General features: G+C 37.4%; 1 protein-coding gene across 8 annotated transcripts in view; it reads left to right on the top strand.

Annotated features, from left to right (window-relative positions):
• Positions 1–1,477: 1,477 nt before the first annotated feature.
• Positions 1,478–19,085, top strand: part of PCDH9 (protocadherin 9) — a 908,561-nt gene continuing 890,953 nt past the window's right edge. For 7 of the 8 annotated variants that reach the window (XM_032277262.1, XM_032277259.1, XM_032277261.1 and 4 more), the window contains exons 1-2: positions 1,478–2,045; positions 3,252–6,422. In XM_032277262.1, coding sequence (XP_032133153.1) covers positions 3,387–6,422 — 3,036 coding nt within the window. In that variant the 5' untranslated portion in view covers positions 1,478–2,045; positions 3,252–3,386. Of the gene's footprint in view, positions 2,046–3,251; positions 6,423–17,512; positions 17,897–19,085 lie in introns of those variants that run through there. The other variant, XM_032277263.1, reaches the window with a different exon arrangement.

The raw sequence follows: 19,085 nt of genomic DNA, 5'->3' as shown, positions 1-19,085 counted from the left end.
AGGATTAAAATAAATGCTTTTTATTCTTCCTGTAAGTTAGACCGTTATTCAATCATGCACTAAGACCTTCTCAGACTACCTTTATAGGTTATTCAGAAAATAAATTTTTGTTCCAAATGAACTGTTTCTATGTTAATGCTTCAAACTTTACTCAGGTATCAGGCGTTTTAAGTGCAAGTCATTTAACAAACCTTTGCGGTTTACTGACTGTAAAAGATCAATCAAGTATATTACTAGATAGTGCTTTGGGGTCAGTATTTGAGAAATAAAGCTATTTTTTTTTTTTCGGGAGTAATTCCATCCAGTTCCTGTATAAAAAAGAGAAACTTGTGAGGATTTAGTACGGAGCTAGAGTCAGAGAAATGAAATGCACTAGAAAAGAATCACAGGAAAGAAAGTTGGAATCAGTGCCTGGGGAAAGGAAGTGTTGCACAGCTTGTTGAACAGCTGCCTGGGACTCCTTCCAGACCCTCGGAAGCAAAGTTTGCAGCGAGGTGGGCTGGACGCGGGATTTGCAGCAGCCGCGAGTCCGGGCGAGCTCAGGTTCTCAGGTTTCCAGGCGCGGCTGGAGCAGAAGTGCAGGGATCGCCACGATCCACCGCCGCGGCCGGTCCCGCTCCGCTGGAGGAGACTTAGCACGCGTAGCCCACTGGCCCGGGCTGACCGAGGAGACCTCAGACGCCGCCACTTTCTCTTTCCCAGGCAGTTTCCGCGACCCTGCATGTAAGAAGTGTTCCGATTAATTTTCTGGACCATCTCCGCAGAGATTCCAAATTCCGCTGCCCCCACCTTTCACTGTGCTCCCTCTCTGCCCTTCTTTCCAGTGTCCCTGCCAGCAAAAGCCTCTATCTGCAGCACCGGGCAGGTTGTCCGTTTAAAGCGCTCCGGGGATCTGCTGGCGCGTGCTCCCAACCCCGGGGTGGCAAGACGTCTGGCGCCTCGGATCGCGGGTAGACTCCCCCATCTGTGCATTTTGGCCCCTCCACTTAGCCAGAAGATTTGCGAAGTGTGCGCCTGGAAACGAGCCGCCTCGGTGACCCTCATTCGCCCACAGCGGCGGCCCATGATTCCCGGATCCGCGCCCGCGCGTCCTGCGGGGCTCCCGCGCTACCCTGCCCACCAGACAGCCCGGGTTCGGAGGTTCGCTCTACTCTAGCGCCTGCGAGCGCTGCTTCCGCGCGGGCCTGGGGAGCATCAGAGCGTCCTCACCCCACCGGACCCTGCTGGGCATGCTCAGTGCACCTCCTGGAACCCGGATCTCCTAGGGTCAGGATCAGATTTCCGGGTTTTCGCGGCTGCCGAGGGGGCGCGGAGGAGGGGAGGCTGGGAGACAGTCAGCGCCTTGTTCTGCGCCCCCTCCCTCGCGCCGGGCTGCGGCCGCCCGCACCGCAAGATGCAGGCCAATCAGGGCCCGGGGGCGGGGCCTGGGCAGTCACGCCCTCCCTCTGGGCTTATTGAGAGTTATATCAAGAAATTCAGTTCAGAGAGAGGAGAGGAGAGGGAGAAGGAGAGAGGGGCAGAGGAGAAGGGAGAGAGGGAGAGCATGCGAGACGGAAAGGAGCGCCTTAGAGTCTCTGAAGCACTCAAGAGATAACCGATTAGGAATTTTTAGGGCAACTGTCACCCGGATAGCTGCCAGAGAATCACCATCACTGCAACTCTGACGTTTCCTACAAGAAGTTAGAGACTTAAGCAGTATTGGCATCGGATGGAAATGGTATGCTTGATGCTGTGGAAAATATCCCTGAGCTGAAGAAGTGCAACTGGATGTTGTGTGTGTGCCACACAAATACCCAGAAGAACCCAGACCCAGTGGGTAGGAGAGACGAAATGTGGAGAGAATGACTAACGACAAATCCCTGAATTTGTTCTCTGGAGTTGCTAATTTGCCAGCCCGAAGCAACACATTTTACAAGGAGGAAACGTTTTGCTGCTTCTGATTTCTCCCCAAACTGGTGCTACCAGATGCATGGCTTTCTATGTGTTGGAACAAATCATTCCTAACTGCAGCATACTGGGAAAGGGGAAAGGTTGAGGCAACTAACGTAAGTGTAAAGTTTCGCATGCACAATCGTAAATTCTGTGTTTAGATGTGTCCTCAGTGTAGACGGGAGATGTTTGTAATTGGGTAGACGGTTGGGGCAGAGCTCACCTACTCGGCTGTATCTGCATCCCTACCTGCATCACTCTGCCGGAACTAATCTCGGGCATCAGCTACTGTGCAGCCTAATGCAGATAAGATTAGAGCCTGAGAACTGACCAGTCCTACTCAAGTAGGTAGCTGCCTGGAGCCTTGCACCCATTTAAATTGCAGTTATGGGAGCATCTAAGCAGAAGCCTTTTTACCTGCGTGATTGGGTTGCAGTATTTATGTGCAGCAAATATTACTAATATTCTAACCAGAGATCGGGATTAAGAAACTGCATTTTTTTTCTCTTTTATGTTCAGTGGGAAATATTGTGATGTTACGTGGGTATGTTAGCCGCATTTCACTTACATCTCGGCACTCTCTTCCACCTCTAGATAAGGAATCCTATCTTATGATACATTTTTAAAAGTTTTAATGTGTTTACGAATCCTAATGGGGATAATTTGTCAATATTGAGAAAGGAGAGCAAGCTGTGGGCAAGAAATCAGAAGTCTTGGTGTTGTGCTTTTGGGTAATGAGGATGTGTAGTGGCCGGTGACTACTGCTTCTGATTCTGCAGCGGCATGTCCGGATGCTCGTTCCCCAGTAAGATTGTATTAGAAGGCAGTTGAAGAACTGGGAGGAAAGAAATAGTCTTTTTAGAAAAAAAATAGGTGACTCAGTGTGGCAGAGAAGAAAACACATTTGACAAGAGATGAAGCAATTAGCAGGAACCATAAGCTAAATACTTAGGGTTTTTCACTTCCACCTAAAAAGACTGAAGGAGGTGGGTTAGAGGCCAGGAGAAGGGTGAGACAGGGGGAGGGGAAGAGGAGAACCCGAATGCATGTTTTGAATTAAACAGTATTCTGAAAAACAACGTGTGTGAATATAGGTAAAAATAGCAGCTGTCCTTAATTCAAAGTAGAAAATTTTATTTTCTCCCGGCAAATGCAACAAGCAGGAGATATTTAGTGTTTTTCTCCAAAGAGTAAACTTGCAAACAGTGGCAGAGCAAACTGCCATGTTTACTAATGTGCAGGGGAAAATGTGTGGTGGTATTTTGTGACGGTGTGTTTTTATTTACTGAAGAATAATATTGTCTATACGATTGTGTTGACAGTGGCTGTCTCCAAATAAGTGATGAGATATAATGCATCCTCCAGTCCTTGCACGCTTCCTCTTGCAATTTGTGCATCATTCCTCAGTGGAAACCTTTAAACCCTAAAATCCAGGAAAAGAAAATAAATACATTATCATGGACCTGAGGGATTTTTACCTGTTGGCTGCTCTGATTGCCTGTTTAAGGCTGGATTCCACAATAGCTCAAGAACTTATTTACACTATTAGAGAGGAATTGCCTGAAAATGTGCCCATAGGAAACATACCAAAGGATCTGAACATTTCTCACATCAATGCTGCCACAGGGACCAGTGCCAGCCTTGTCTACAGACTGGTTTCTAAAGCTGGGGATGCCCCTTTGGTGAAAGTATCCAGCAGCACTGGGGAAATTTTCACAACCTCCAACAGGATAGACAGAGAAAAACTCTGTGCTGGCGCCTCATATGCTGAGGAGAATGAGTGTTTCTTTGAACTTGAGGTGGTGATCCTCCCCAATGACTTCTTTAGGCTCATCAAAATAAAAATAATTGTCAAGGATACCAATGATAATGCCCCCATGTTTCCATCTCCTGTCATCAATATTTCCATTCCAGAAAACACTTTGATCAACAGCCGCTTTCCAATTCCATCAGCAACAGATCCTGACACAGGCTTCAATGGTGTACAGCATTATGAATTGTTAAATGGGCAGAGTGTTTTTGGACTGGATATAGTGGAAACTCCGGAGGGAGAGAAGTGGCCACAATTGATTGTTCAGCAAAACTTGGATAGAGAACAGAAAGATACCTATGTGATGAAAATCAAAGTAGAGGATGGAGGCACTCCACAGAAATCCAGTACAGCCATACTGCAGGTCACAGTAAGTGATGTAAATGACAACAGGCCGGTGTTTAAAGAGGGTCAGGTAGAGGTGCATATTCCAGAGAATGCTCCTGTAGGTACCTCTGTAATTCAGCTCCATGCCACTGATGCAGATATAGGCAGTAATGCTGAAATCCGGTACATTTTTGGTGCCCAGGTCGCCCCTGCAACCAAAAGACTCTTTGCTTTAAATAATACTACTGGGCTGATTACAGTTCAGAGGTCCTTAGACAGAGAGGAGACAGCCATTCACAAAGTGACAGTGCTGGCTAGTGATGGCAGCTCCACTCCTGCTCGAGCAACGGTTACCATCAATGTCACCGATGTAAATGATAACCCTCCTAATATAGACCTCAGGTACATTATAAGTCCCATCAATGGCACCGTGTATTTATCTGAGAAAGATCCTGTCAATACAAAGATTGCCCTAATTACAGTTTCAGATAAGGACACAGATGTGAATGGCAAAGTGATCTGTTTTATTGAAAGAGAGGTCCCATTTCATTTGAAGGCAGTTTATGACAACCAATATTTGTTAGAGACCTCTTCTTTGTTGGACTATGAGGGCACCAAAGAATTCAGCTTTAAAATTGTTGCCTCTGATTCTGGGAAGCCCAGTTTAAATCAGACTGCCCTGGTAAGAGTTAAGCTTGAGGATGAAAATGACAACCCACCAATTTTCAGCCAGCCTGTAATTGAGCTGTCAGTTTCTGAAAACAACCGACGTGGGTTATACTTAACAACTATTAGTGCCACAGATGAAGACAGTGGGAAAAATGCAGACATTGTTTATCAGCTTGGACCGAATGCCTCCTTCTTTGATCTGGACCGAAAAACAGGAGTTTTGACAGCCTCCAGAGTCTTTGACAGAGAAGAACAAGAACGATTCATTTTTACAGTAACTGCCAGGGACAATGGAACCCCTCCCCTCCAAAGCCAAGCGGCTGTGATAGTTACTGTTCTGGATGAGAATGACAATAGCCCCAAGTTTACTCATAATCATTTTCAATTTTTTGTGTCTGAGAATCTGCCAAAGTATAGTACTGTGGGGGTAATCACAGTGACAGATGCAGATGCTGGAGAGAATAAAGCTGTGACTCTTTCCATTCTAAATGACAACGATAATTTTGTGTTGGATCCCTATTCCGGAGTCATAAAGTCAAATGTCTCCTTTGATAGAGAGCAGCAGAGTTCCTACACTTTTGATGTCAAAGCCACTGATGGAGGACAACCACCTCGTTCCTCTACTGCAAAAGTAACTATCAACGTCATGGATGTCAATGACAACAGCCCAGTTGTCATTTCTCCACCATCTAATACTTCCTTTAAGTTGGTGCCCCTCTCAGCCATTCCTGGCTCCGTGGTAGCAGAAGTTTTTGCAGTGGATGTTGACACTGGAATGAACGCTGAACTAAAGTATACTATAGTGAGTGGAAACAACAAAGGCTTATTTCGGATTGATCCAGTAACAGGTAACATTACTCTGGAAGAAAAACCAGCACCTACTGATGTGGGATTGCATCGCTTGGTGGTCAACATAAGTGACCTGGGGTACCCTAAGTCTTTGCACACGCTTGTGCTTGTATTCCTTTATGTTAACGACACTGCTGGAAATGCCTCCTATATCTATGACTTGATCCGCAGGACTATGGAGACCCCGTTGGACAGGAACATAGGGGACAGTAGCCAACCCTATCAAAATGAGGACTATCTAACCATCATGATTGCCATCATCGCCGGTGCCATGGTGGTCATCGTTGTGATCTTTGTCACTGTTCTGGTGCGCTGTCGCCATGCATCAAGATTCAAAGCAGCTCAGAGGAGCAAGCAAGGTGCCGAATGGATGTCCCCAAACCAGGAGAACAAACAAAACAAGAAAAAGAAAAGAAAGAAAAGGAAGTCTCCCAAGAGCTCTCTTTTGAACTTTGTTACTATCGAAGAGTCCAAACCCGATGATGCAGTTCATGAACCTATCAATGGGACAATAAGCCTGCCGGCTGAACTGGAGGAGCAAAGTATAGGAAGATTTGACTGGGGCCCGGCACCTCCAACCACGTTCAAGCCTAACAGTCCTGACCTGGCCAAGCACTACAAATCTGCTTCTCCACAGCCTGCTTTTCATCTCAAACCAGACACTCCAGTTTCTGTGAAAAAGCATCATGTGATTCAGGAACTCCCTTTGGACAACACCTTTGTCGGGGGTTGTGATACCCTTTCTAAACGCTCTTCCACTAGTTCAGATCACTTCAGTGCCTCAGAGTGCAGTTCCCAAGGAGGCTTCAAGACAAAGGGCCCCTTACACACCAGACAGGTAAACGAGCACTTTTACTGGTCTATAAGTACTGCATACAAGTGCCCAGTCAACCAGTATTAATGTGCCAGTGTGTCTATTGGTTTGGTCTAACTTTAGCTTAGTTATAAAGAGGTTAAAAAAAAACTTGACCCCTTTTCTATTCCTCTGGGGCTCAGTCAAGAATTTTTAGAGCAGCTTTGAAATTTCTGAGTTCTGAGAATATTTTAACCTCCCAGCTGCCTTCAAATGGCAAAAGATGAAAAGAGAAGATTATTCCAAATTGTCCCAAGATAATGTTTGCTGAAGAAGAAAACCTGTCCTGATATGCCAAATTCTGCTCCTGGGGTGTCCAAATTGACTGCTTCAAAATTTTCACCTTACCTTTTGATCTAAAAAGTCACCTTCAAATCTCAAGTTTTAAATGACTTTTGAAGGTATGACTGCAATTATGTCGGCGCTGTGATTGCTAAAGGGGTTAATTTTTTTTTAGTCTCTAAACAGGATAGTAGAATATTAAATGTACATCAGCTGTGAAGCACATGCTTGTTGATAGATTGCAACTAAGCCATATAGGAAGTCTTCTCTTTGATTTTAAATTATTTTATTGTAATATATTAAATTCGGTACTTAATAGAAAGATTTTTAGTGTCCACAGTGGCTAAATACTCTTTCAAAAAAAGAAAAAAAAAAAGAAATGCTTGCTGCCTAATATAACTGATTTATAAAGAAAAGAATGAATCCATTGTAAATATTCTCTCATCTTAGTAATGCATAAGTGATCTGTCATAACTCATTTTAAACTGTGAAATATGCCATATGAAGAGGGATTAAGAGGCTGAGAGACTCATATTTCAACCAAATCCAGAATTAGTTTTTCTTAGGTCTAATAATTCCTTGTTAATAAAGATTTAAATGCAGCGCTGTCTAATTTATTTCACTGGTGCTTGTCTGTTGCCACAAAATTTGAATATCGATAATAGCCTGTAGATGGCACTAGGGTATCATGTCGCTTGTGCTGGCCAGGTGCCAATCCCGCAGTAGCAAGAAGAAGGGGGAGGGAAGGATCAAGCTGGTAGTACAGCCAAAGATACCTTTTATTTAATGATAGTTGCTCTGGAGCAACTAGCTTTTAAGTTCATTTGCTTGCTCTTTTGTGATTAGCTCTCAGCACACCAACTTTCTAGGATTTCGTAATGGTAGTTCTGTCTTTGTCAATATGGACTTCACCTATGGTGATGGCCCATTTGTACTTGTTTATAAATAAGGAACACATAGATTTTAAAAAATCAAGTAAGGCAAAATTAATTTTCAGAACAGTATTGACAGTTATCATTGATTAGTCTTTGGAGAATCAAGACTTTTCCTTTTCTGAGTGGGGGGTGAAGTAGGTTGAAACAGTTTCCCCCTTACCTACTATCATTTTTTGCTCTGGAATGACTTAAGGCTTTGTGGTAATAAAATATTTCTAAAAGTAATTTTGGACAATGAGTCACACAGATAATCCCAGAATGTCAAGTATAATATGTATTACCATACAACTAAAATCTCCATTTTTTAAAGTAAAATATTAAACACTGGAGCACTTTAAAAATACAAGTATTTAGAGCTTAAATACACTAGAAGAAATGACTTAAATTAGTATAGAATTTTAAAGGAGACTGTGAGGTTATTACATATAAGTCAAAGTTGGAACGGCTAATTTTTGTGTTAACTTTGTTAGCATTTGAAAAGAAGTTGACGTTTTAAAATTTAGAAAATATTCAGGCTTAGTAAAGGTTTTTAAAAGTTAAATAGTTAACTTTTAAACCATGATAAGAAAAATAATTTATGAAACTAAATGAGTTTAACTAAAAGGTTGCTCTTTTAATGAACAGAAAGAAAAATTTTAAAATTATTAACTTCTATTGTGAAGGTCACTCACAATAAATACACTTACGGTATTTTATGATATGCATAATTATGCTGAGAAACTAATATGATTTAAAACTTTTCAGGTAAAATCTGACATTTGTTTTCCAAAGAAATGTACTGATATACTTCCAGCATCATCTTTTTTTCTGTCTATGTGTGGTGGCAGTAGCATTGATGTGTAGAACCACTTTTTCTGACCTCCCCAAAAGTTGAACCTATATATAGTGCAGTGACATAAATGTTAAGTGCATTTCAGCAAAGTATGCAAAGTCTCTTTTGTTGAGGGTTAGTCAGTCATAAAAGTCTTTGTATGATGTAATCTTTCAAATAGAATACTGACTAATTCTCTAACTGGAACTAAAGTGCATTTTAGAAATTCCTCGTGACAGTGTGTCACTTTGCAGTTCTCCTATAGGTATTCCAGTATTCAAATAGAGCTAGGTAATTCACTGTTTTGATAAAGAGCTATTAAAATGGCTTTGCTTATACCTTTTAAATGTTTTCATGCTGAAAAAGAAATATTGTGATGTTGGGGAAACGAAATGGAAGCCGGTAGAGAAGTGGTGATGATATACAGAGCAGTATGTACATTTTCTGGAGAAAAAGAAGCATATTTCCTGTGATTGAACAACATAAAATATATGGTAGCCTTTAAAATTTTGTTTTAATGAACTGTATGATTGTTATCTGCAGATGTTCTAGTTAAGCTGAAAAGTAAAAACTTTTTCAACTAGTGGCTTTTATATAAAATGTGCCCCTGAAGCTACACAATTTTGAAAGAGTAACATTTCTTACTATAAAAACTTTCAAAGGAATTTATTTTAAAAAACATAACCTGTGAAGATTTTAGTTGCATGAGCACTATTGCTCATTTTATGCTATTGATTGATATGTGAGTAAAATGCAAGATTCTTGAGTAAAAGTTTACCAAACTTAAATTTCACTCATTTATACTGTGTGTATAATGAAAACATAATATCTGACTCAGATCTTGAATTTATTTGTGGTACATCAATTCCTATATTGTCTGACATTTTTCCCCTTGCTATTTTCCCTTGCGTTAACCTGCAAAGAACATTAAGAAACAACTATACGTCATATTCCTCATTCACTCCGTTTTATAAAGCTTTCATGTGTCACTGAATTTTTCACAGATTATTTCTTAAAAATTTTTGGAAGTGTCATTAGCCTTTATAGGTTAAGAATTTTCCTTTTTTTTTGGCAAAAGATCATGTCTTGGTATTTATTTATAAAACAACAACAACAAAGTTGATAGCCAAAAGGTTAGGCAAGGATGAAAATGACATTATCAATTCCAAAAAGGCTTTAAATGATAAAATTCATTGGTATATTTGCCTAAAAGAAAAACCATATTGTTGACAGATATTGTTTTAAAATATGATATTGATTCTCACTGTGGAATGTCTGGGAATCATCTGGAGTACTTCTTAAAACAGGATTGTTGGGTTCTACTCCAGAGATTCTGATTTAGTACCTCTGAGATCAGGCCTGAAAATATACATTGCTAACAAGTTCCTAGGTGATACTGATGCTGCTTGTCCAGGGCCCACACTTTGAGAACCACTGCCTTAGCATATTGAAACAGGAAGTGCCAGCCTCTTTCCCTCTCATATAATCATTTCCAGAGGACCTGTTTTTGCAAAGCCCAACTCTCAGCCCACTTATTGACAGCTGTTTTATTGTAGCTGGAGGCTTTACAGTAAGCTGTTTATTGCTGTTTCCCAACCCAGTTGACAGCATTTGGGGAATTAATTTTCTTGGTCCCTGTGTGGTTTTTTGCAGGGTGGGAAGAGGGACGATAAATGAAAATGTTAAAGTAAAAGAAGTAGTCACCCATTTACATTTGACAACTTCTTCAAGTAGTAAAACAGTCTGTAAGAGTTGCACTAGACGTTGATTCTGGGTAAACAGTCATTTAATTTTCTAAATGAAATACTTACTTTAGAGCTTTAAACATCCTGACTTTTCACGATCTAGAGTGTTTGCTCATATATATTTGACTATATATTGAGGAATGTGTACACTGAACATGTGTATGCATGCTGTACTTAAGCGTATACATGTATTTTTACAGTATAAAGGAAATTTCTTCTATTCCAAACCATTTACAGATACTATATTACATTTATGATTACTTTTCATTTTTGAATAATCCACTACAACCACTACTGAAATGTTATTATGTCATGTAAAATGCAGAAGGCAGTCATAGAACTGATATTTAGAACAGCCAGGAAAAAACTGTAATTGGAAGTGAAGGGAGCAAATGATAACTAGTGTGAGGCTAGCAAAAAACTTTAAGATATTTTCAACTCTTAAGTTTTGGAATAGATATATAGTGACAGTTGAACACAGGTGACAATTGATCCCGTAAATAGAAATCGTTTTTAAAATGTTATCAGCTGTGATTTTTATTTCTATGGGCTTTTTGGCTAAGTGCCTTATGGTCATGAAGTCAGTTTTCATACTTAAGAGGTAGAAGATACCCAGAACCCTTGGATACTGACACAGGTTTTTGAAATGAGAGTAGGCCATCCATTCAAACTGGCTCTCTTTCTAGTCGGGTTTGTGAAACAAATATTTGATTATGCTTTTCCATCTTGATATTCCTAAACTATAAAATTTAAGATGCATTTTGACATTCCATTGTTAATAACCTTAAAGAAAATTAAAATGAAAAGTTGCTATTGTATTAAATATAGACATGTCTGCTGATTTCTGAATATTTGTTACCATAGAGAAAATAATATATGTGGTGAAAATATTCCATTCTCTTATTATTAATTTTTTGTTGCCATTAATTCTAAATATAGAAACAAGCCACATTAATGTTCTCCTTAGTTTCAGGTCAGTTATCCTCATGGTAAGACAGGACAGGCTTTGGTGTCATTAAAATTACTTTGAAAATATTGTACTTGTAATAACATGTTACATTCTTATGGTATAAACATATTCTTATTATTTAAATAATTGCAAGCTATCATTTATCTTCTCATGATTGCATATATTAAATTGAAATATGTGAAATAGTAAAATGAAGAGACTTTAGATGTAAAGAAAAGCCTCAAATGTAAAATCAAATTTTCTCACAATTAATGAGGATTTATATTGAAACTTGAGGTTTCATTTTCATATTGATGTATTTAAAATATCTATAAATTATATCTATAATATTAGCTATGGCATCATAATGTATTCTTTTTCATATTACATAATGTTATACATTACGGAGATATGAAAATGACACCTTTAAATCATTTTATTTTCTGTAGTCTTGTTTCCACAGAAACTTTTCTTACATTATTTAGATTGTTTTTATTTCTAAATCTTTTTTTTTTGGTTGAGAGAATTCAGAAATCCACCAAATGCTGAAAGTTACAGTTGTAGCCTTGGTCCAGCTATACCAGTTTGGGTGTTTACAGGGTTTCAGGGCCAAGTCAAATATCTGTTTTGCTTTTTTACAGTACTTCTCAGTTTGACTTTGTTAAAGGTTAACTCTTAGCTTGTATATAGTTAAAAACAAAACAAAACTGGAAATCCAGTGGATTGTTTTGTTATTTTGACTTAAAATCCTTGGTGCAAGCTTTCTGTGAATTTTGTTTGGTGTTTTCTTGAAGGTAATCCTTCATTATAACTAGAAATTACTCTCTTGCTAATATTAGTAAATTATTTAATATCTTATATATTTCACTGAGTTGGAAAGTACAAATTAGTTGATATGGGATTTTTAAGGTTTGGTCTTCCTGACACCCAACTTCACATTTAATTTTTTTCCCACAATTCATTACATATAAGGATCCTAAAATTTATACCAAGTTTGTTAAAATATGACTCTAATCACAGGCCAGGCATTAGTACAAATTTGGAAATGCAAGTCAGGAAGAGGTTTATTCTAAAGTTTTATGGAGGCATAGAAGTCAAATGTTTTAATAAGTAATAGTATCTTATGGCCTTTGACATAATCAGGAACCCCAAAATCTGCATTATACTACAGAAGTAAGACAAATGTAGAAATAGGATCTCTCATGTACATAAGGAGATATACTCTGCTGTTTAAGATTTCATTGGTTGTTATTTAAGAAAACTGTCAAATCTGTCAAACATTTCATTTAGAAAGGAACACATGCTTTTTGCCTTTGTTTGATACAAACCTATTGGGCTCTCAGTCATCAGAAACGTAGGACAAAAAAGATTTATTACAATGACTGACATTTTGCTTTTGATTTGTATTCTTTTTTTCTGTAAGCCAAGATTCATTAAAATTTCAAATTCCTAAATAAGTTAAACAACTGTCCTTTTTTAACAGTAAAGAGTGATACAGGAATAAACTGGAAAAACAACCCATATTTAATCTTTCTCACTCATATTTTTATCCTATAGACAGTTTGTCTCTGATAGACAAGAATAGTGGCAGAATCAGTAGAATTTTCTAAGCCATAGCATGTAAATATAAGAAATGCAGAACTCAAGTCATTCATTAGGGATCTGTTTTTACATATTTATTCATTATTTAAATGGCATATGAAAATATTTTCCCTTGATCTTTAACAGTTTGATGGATTAGAGTGCCATAAGCACATATCACATTTAAAAGGAGGGGCCTGGGACCACCTGTACAGCTAATGGCAAAGATAGAAGCACAGTCAAGGTCTTTGAGGAATATTTGATTGAATCTATCATTTTATACTAATTATTCCATATCCTTGAGAAAATATATGAAATCAATTTATCTGTTCTTGAAAGGACTCTGCTAAGCACAGCTTCACCACTTATTAATTTATATAGATTTTTAATTGTGTGGGCTGTGGCAAAGAATGGAAATGTGGTCAGTTTTATTAGGTTTGTATAATATCTTGTATTTTAACATTCTTGCATAGTTTGTGTCTCTATCTGACAATCTCTGCATTTAAGTATTACACTGCTTTGTTAATATCCACTCTCTGGGCCTTTTTCAGTCTGTTAGCAGTTGATTAAGAAACACTCTAATCCCTTTCAGGATATTGAGGAGCTAATGGATTGCAGAGTATTTGGGTCTTTAAGCTTCTATTGTAAATGGTATGAAGAATTGTCATTGAGCTGATATTTGCATATATCTCCCTCAGTGCTAGTTACTTTGCCTCCTTTTTGTCCTCTTAATCTTCAGCTTTCATTCTGAGAATATTTATTTTAGTCGGAAATAAGCATGCCAGTGATTGAAATTTGGGATTCACCTCCAAATGAATGCCATCACAGACAGGGAAGCTCTGGCACATTTTGCATAGATCTGTATGAACACAGTGAACCCTTCATAAGCTCTTAGATTGCAGGAAATCAGCGCTGAAAATTAAGTGGGGTTTTAGAGATTTGCAAAGTAGAGAGCTTTGTATAATGCTGGTATTGCAGGTGCCTATTAAATATGAAGTAAAGGCTTTGTAATACAACTAGCTAACACATTTCCCTCCACATTAGAGTGATTTATAGCCTAGGGAATTAGTCTTGCCTATTTTTTTCCAAATGCAGAAACATTGGATGTGTCTGAAAGAATAAAAATCTCAAATACATGTCTTACAATGGACTGATTTGCTGTTTGATGATTCTAATTATTCAAGATAGATGATGCAGGCTTGCTTGTACATCCTTGTGATATCTCTGATGCCCATGATCTGGCCTTCATTTCTCCTGAGAAGAAACTCAATTGTGTGTGCAGACTCTCTTCTGAACATAAATCAGATGAACACCCTAGGTATCTATAAGACTATATAGCCTTACCATAATGAAGAGGCCTGGTTACCAAGTGAAAGCATCCATCCTCACAGGAGTTGCTATTGAATCATTTCTCAAACTGTATTTTTAGTATTCATCTTTGCTGCATTTGTAAATTGTGTGTATTTGTAGCACAGCATTTTGTTCTAGACATACATGGATTTCAATATATTTACCTTCATGACAATGTTTAGTAAAATCCATGGCAGTTCTCTAATGCTTAATGTCTTTGACTAGCCCTGTTAGATATAAATCAGAACAAATAGCCCTGCATATTTTAAAATGATTTTACAAATCCTATATTTTCACCTATTAGAAAAAGTATGTAATCCATATGCAACCCACAGTAGGTGCAGGGGCTTGTGAGAGTCATAATAGATGATTGATTTAGAAAAGAAAACAGTTTTTGTGCAAGACAATAGCAACTGCAATTCAGTGAATTAGGGTTTTTTTTTTTTCTTATTATTAAACAAACCTCAATAAGGAAAAAAAATGGAAACACAGAAGGACTTATGAAATGAAGTTGTATCTTTTACAGAAGGAGAATGTCTTCTGACAGTAGTAGTTCTGTAGTAGACATTTTCTGGAAAGAAAAATACTGGTGGTTTTTTGGATTCGGTGGATGCAACCAATCTGTGCCTCTGTGTGATAGCAGCTGCATGCTGAGGACTTTCAAATACACAGCTACATAGGATTCGGCAGGAAACTTTTTGTAGAAGGTGCAAGTGACAAATGGAAACAAAATGGAGTGAGTTCTGAGTTGTGAGTTGATGCCCTCCTGTGTCATATATTCATGTCATTGAACCGATTTTCACATTGGATGTCTAGAATCACAATAGCCTTCCTTATGTGTGTCAGCTGGGAACACACCTGAACCGACTACTTTTCTTTGCTCCATTTCTTGTCATTCACTAGGTGGATTATATTCGTGTATGTTGTTAATACATATTATTTCTTAGTTTCCTGATAAATTTCAAAGTGATGTAAAATTATTTCTACATAATCTTCTCCATATATATATATATTTACTTAAGACAACCATAGAGTATAAAAAAAATCTATGATGTGTCCTTTCTTGCTAGAAATAGTAACTTCATATTTATTCTGACTTATGGTCTCAGATAAAACCAAATACTGGTATATCATCACTTAAAGCATAATAATCTTAGAGAATGTAAGAAAGTCCCTCAAAGTAAGAGACTGTGTCTTACCTTTGTAATTCTAACACTGAACCCACAACAGTGCTGAGAAGGGTGAACTTGATAGGCATTCAGTAAATTTTCCTTTGCTGTTTTTTAACTTGAGCTTTCCTTACTGATGCCATTTTTCAAGTTAAGGAATAATGTTAGATTCAGCTATATAGATCAATAATATTTCAGTGCATTCCCAACCCATTCAAATTTCCAACATAAAAGAGATGGTAGATGTTATACAAAAATAAATATGGGTTTTTTTGCCCCAAAATTGATATAGGTATCAAAATGGCATTATACCATAGTAAAAATGGACACAGCTTTTAGGATATTTTAGTATGACATGAACTCATTTTCATTCTTGGTTTTAACAGCAAGATTTTCTGCCATGCACTGGCAGCAAAATATGTTGAATTAATTGATTGATTTTTAAGCATGGTAATAATTAAGTAAAAGTTTCTTGACACCTAAAGTCTCTGTTTTAGACAATTAAGTTCTGCTTTATCTAAGTGTTATTGACTTCTGTATGATACTGGGAACAACAATCCCCAGGGTTTAAACTATTCCTGCAGGACCATCTGTTATTGGCAGGGACTGTGCATCCTCTCCAGCTGATGTTGTGTCAACCCAGGAACATTTCAGGATTGTTCCTAACATGGCCTTGGTTCCTGATGATCTTTGGGTCTCAAATGGCAGCTTAGTTAAACCAAATGCTGGTATATCATTACTTAAAGCATAATAATCTTAGAGAATATAAGAAAGTCCCTCAAAGTAAGAGACTGTGTCTTACTTACCTTTGTATTTCTAATGCTGAGCCCACAACAGTGCTGAGAAGGGTGAACTCAGGAGACATTCAGTAAACTTTGGTGTAACCTGAAGATCAGTGATATGGAAATTATATTTTATTTATATAATATTTTCCACTGAATTAATCTTTATAACAAGCATTTAAGAAAGACATCATTCATGTTCAAAATGTGTTCTCCCATCACTTAGAGATGTCTGTGGGTCCTATTTTCTCCCTCATTTCTGACATATCAGTATGTCTGCCCATCATATCATGGTTTTCCATATTAGGAAATAATGAGAAGGTGAAAGGTGAGCTAAATAAACAGAATCAGATTCCTTCACTTCCAAGCCTCTTCACCCCAAACTTTTATTTAAACCTTTCAGTACTTAGGTCATTCATTTATTACTTCTAAACATAATGATCAATATATGTACTTTGATAGGGGCCTGATAGAGATATCTGTTAGTCAGAAAAATAAAGTATCACACTAAAATTCCCTTAATAGACTTTTGAGCTATCCAGACAGTATGCTAGAATCAAGTATAAATTCTATAAAAAGAAGCAAAATAATAATTGAATAGTGATTAATGCAGTGTCTAGCTACTATATTAATTTTAGAAAGGTAAATTTGGTGTCTAATAGAACTTGTAGAATAGTTACACATTCTCAAGTCTTCAGTGGACCTTTGAGATTATTTGGCCTACTTAATTCTTATTCTGACTGAAGAAATGGAGACTATGAGAACTAGTTTGATATTTGGAGCGAGAAAAACTGACTTGGTGAACTACTGCATAAAGACTGTGTGACACTGGGCACATCATTTAAATGTGCTAGTCCTTGCTTTCCTTGTCTGCAAAATGGGTGTAATCATGCCAAATCCATATAAAGTTGTCATGAGATTAAGTGAACAGATGTATATGTCTGTTCACATCTTTTCACATCCTTTCACATCTTTCCCTTTGTGAATTGGTTCCCTGAAGAACTTTTTCTGTATATTTATACATATATGCATTTATATATGTATAAATGTCTGGCCCGCAATAGTTAGGCACTGAAGAAATATTACCTGTTTTTCTACCTCTTGTCCAAGAATAGCAGGTTGCCACTGACAGAGGTTTACACATTCATTTAGTGAATGCTTTCTTGGTTTTGTTTTTGGTTGTTTCCTTGAATCTGAATTTTCTTATATCTTTTTCACAAGTCATCTGTGTTAATCTGCTTTTGTGTTAAAACACTATCTGGTTTCCGATTCCTTAGGACTTTTGAAAGGTTGATCTTCATAAAAGTACCCTGATATAGCATATTTTATTTTTGATCTTAGTCTCTGTTGTTTCACATTTGTATAATTGCTTCATCTTTCATTTTGAGTATTTTACCTATTTCATTTGCCCATCATGTTTTAAAATTATTCTGTTCCTTTCAGTGTTTGTAATGAATTTACTTCCCCATAGGTTACCCAGAAGCTCCACCTGTCTGGGAATTTTCACCTTATACATCACTCCTATTACAAAACAACATATAAGAGAGTGAATCTGTTTAACAGTCAGTACTTAACACAGCTGGAATCATGTGAAACCTGCTGGTTCCTGCTTCCAATTATTCTATAGACTGGAAAGCATCTCTGTTGAGGTAATGGCATCCATGGTGTAATCAAACTAGCTAAAATGCCTAAAAGTATATGGATCATGTTTCTGGGATTCATCAAATTTATGCCAGAAGCATAATAACCAACAGCTTTTACTATTTTTCTTATTTTAACCTGTATTTATTTTATAAGTAAGTTTTTCATATCTGAATATACAAGTTTGTAATGTTTGAGTACATGAGTGACATAATAACATGAATGAGACTCAACAAATAAAAGCATTGCACCCCAAAAATACCTTTTGATAATATACTAGGGCCAAAATCATTTCCTTTTGTTGGAACAGCTGAAACCATCATGGTAAAGTTGCTGATTTGTATTTGGAGCAGAATGTAATGGAAATTTGTTACTAGTTTAATTAACTTTATCAAGTAAATAAGAAGTAGATATAGTCAAGTTTCAGTTGGCTTTATTGTGATTTCAATTGCACAAATTAAATATATAACTTCTTGTTGGTCTTTACCACCCTTGCAGTGCAATACAATTGTTTTTGGATTGACCATTTGGTTTAGTTCTAGTTTTATATAACATAACAGTTTCATAAGAAGAAAATAATTTAAAACAAAGCAAACTAACAATAAAAATACTCATTCTTTTTGCTTAGACAGTTTAATCAAACACATAAAACCTGGAAAACTGGTGTGATTTTCTTTAGGCTTCTGCTTATTTTACACTAAGATGTTATATCCATTTTATACCACTGGGATACTGAACAGGGAAGGGACATAGTGTGGATAGTATCCTGGATATCAGCCCTCTTAGGGTTCTTACAAGGATTATAGCATGGCATATAGTACATGTTCAGTAAATTCTATTTAATCCCACCACATAGGCAGACATGGACCTAATCAGACAAAATGTCAGTGTTAAACACATTTTAAATGGTTAAAATCAGGCTTTAGGGATTTGGATTCATTGTTTTATTTGAAATATTTAGCAGTCTCATAGTATCAGGTATATATACATGTATACTATATGAAGCTATATATTTATCATATACTGCTAAATGCCTATTAAGAAGGCTACCATTTTATGTTTTTCATATCAGTGGTTTCCTCTATTAGCTTTTATAATGGAGAGGTAACTGTCTCAGAAAGTCTATGTAAATTCCAGTTCAGATAATGAACAACTATGTATTCTATGAAGACATTTATATTTCCTGGACTCTACCTTTCACATCTTTCCCTATGTGAATGGGTCCCCTGAAGAACTTTTTCTGCCTTCTGAACACTTATTTGACGGTAAGTCAGGCAACGAGATAATATCCAAACTTATCACTAGATTAGTAAACCATATCACATTTTCCCTAATGGATACCAATACTTATTCCAGAATTATATTCTATGATTTTAAATTTGCATGCTTTCAAATGTATCTGA

The sequence above is a fragment of the Sapajus apella genome, unplaced genomic scaffold (genome assembly GCF_009761245.1).
Source record: "Sapajus apella isolate SASKATOON/1434 unplaced genomic scaffold, GSC_monkey_1.0 scaffold9, whole genome shotgun sequence".
Classification (NCBI taxonomy): domain Eukaryota; kingdom Metazoa; phylum Chordata; class Mammalia; order Primates; family Cebidae; genus Sapajus; species Sapajus apella.
The sequence above is the reverse complement of the archived record's forward strand: the minus strand, read 5'-3'. Positions and strand labels throughout refer to the sequence as shown.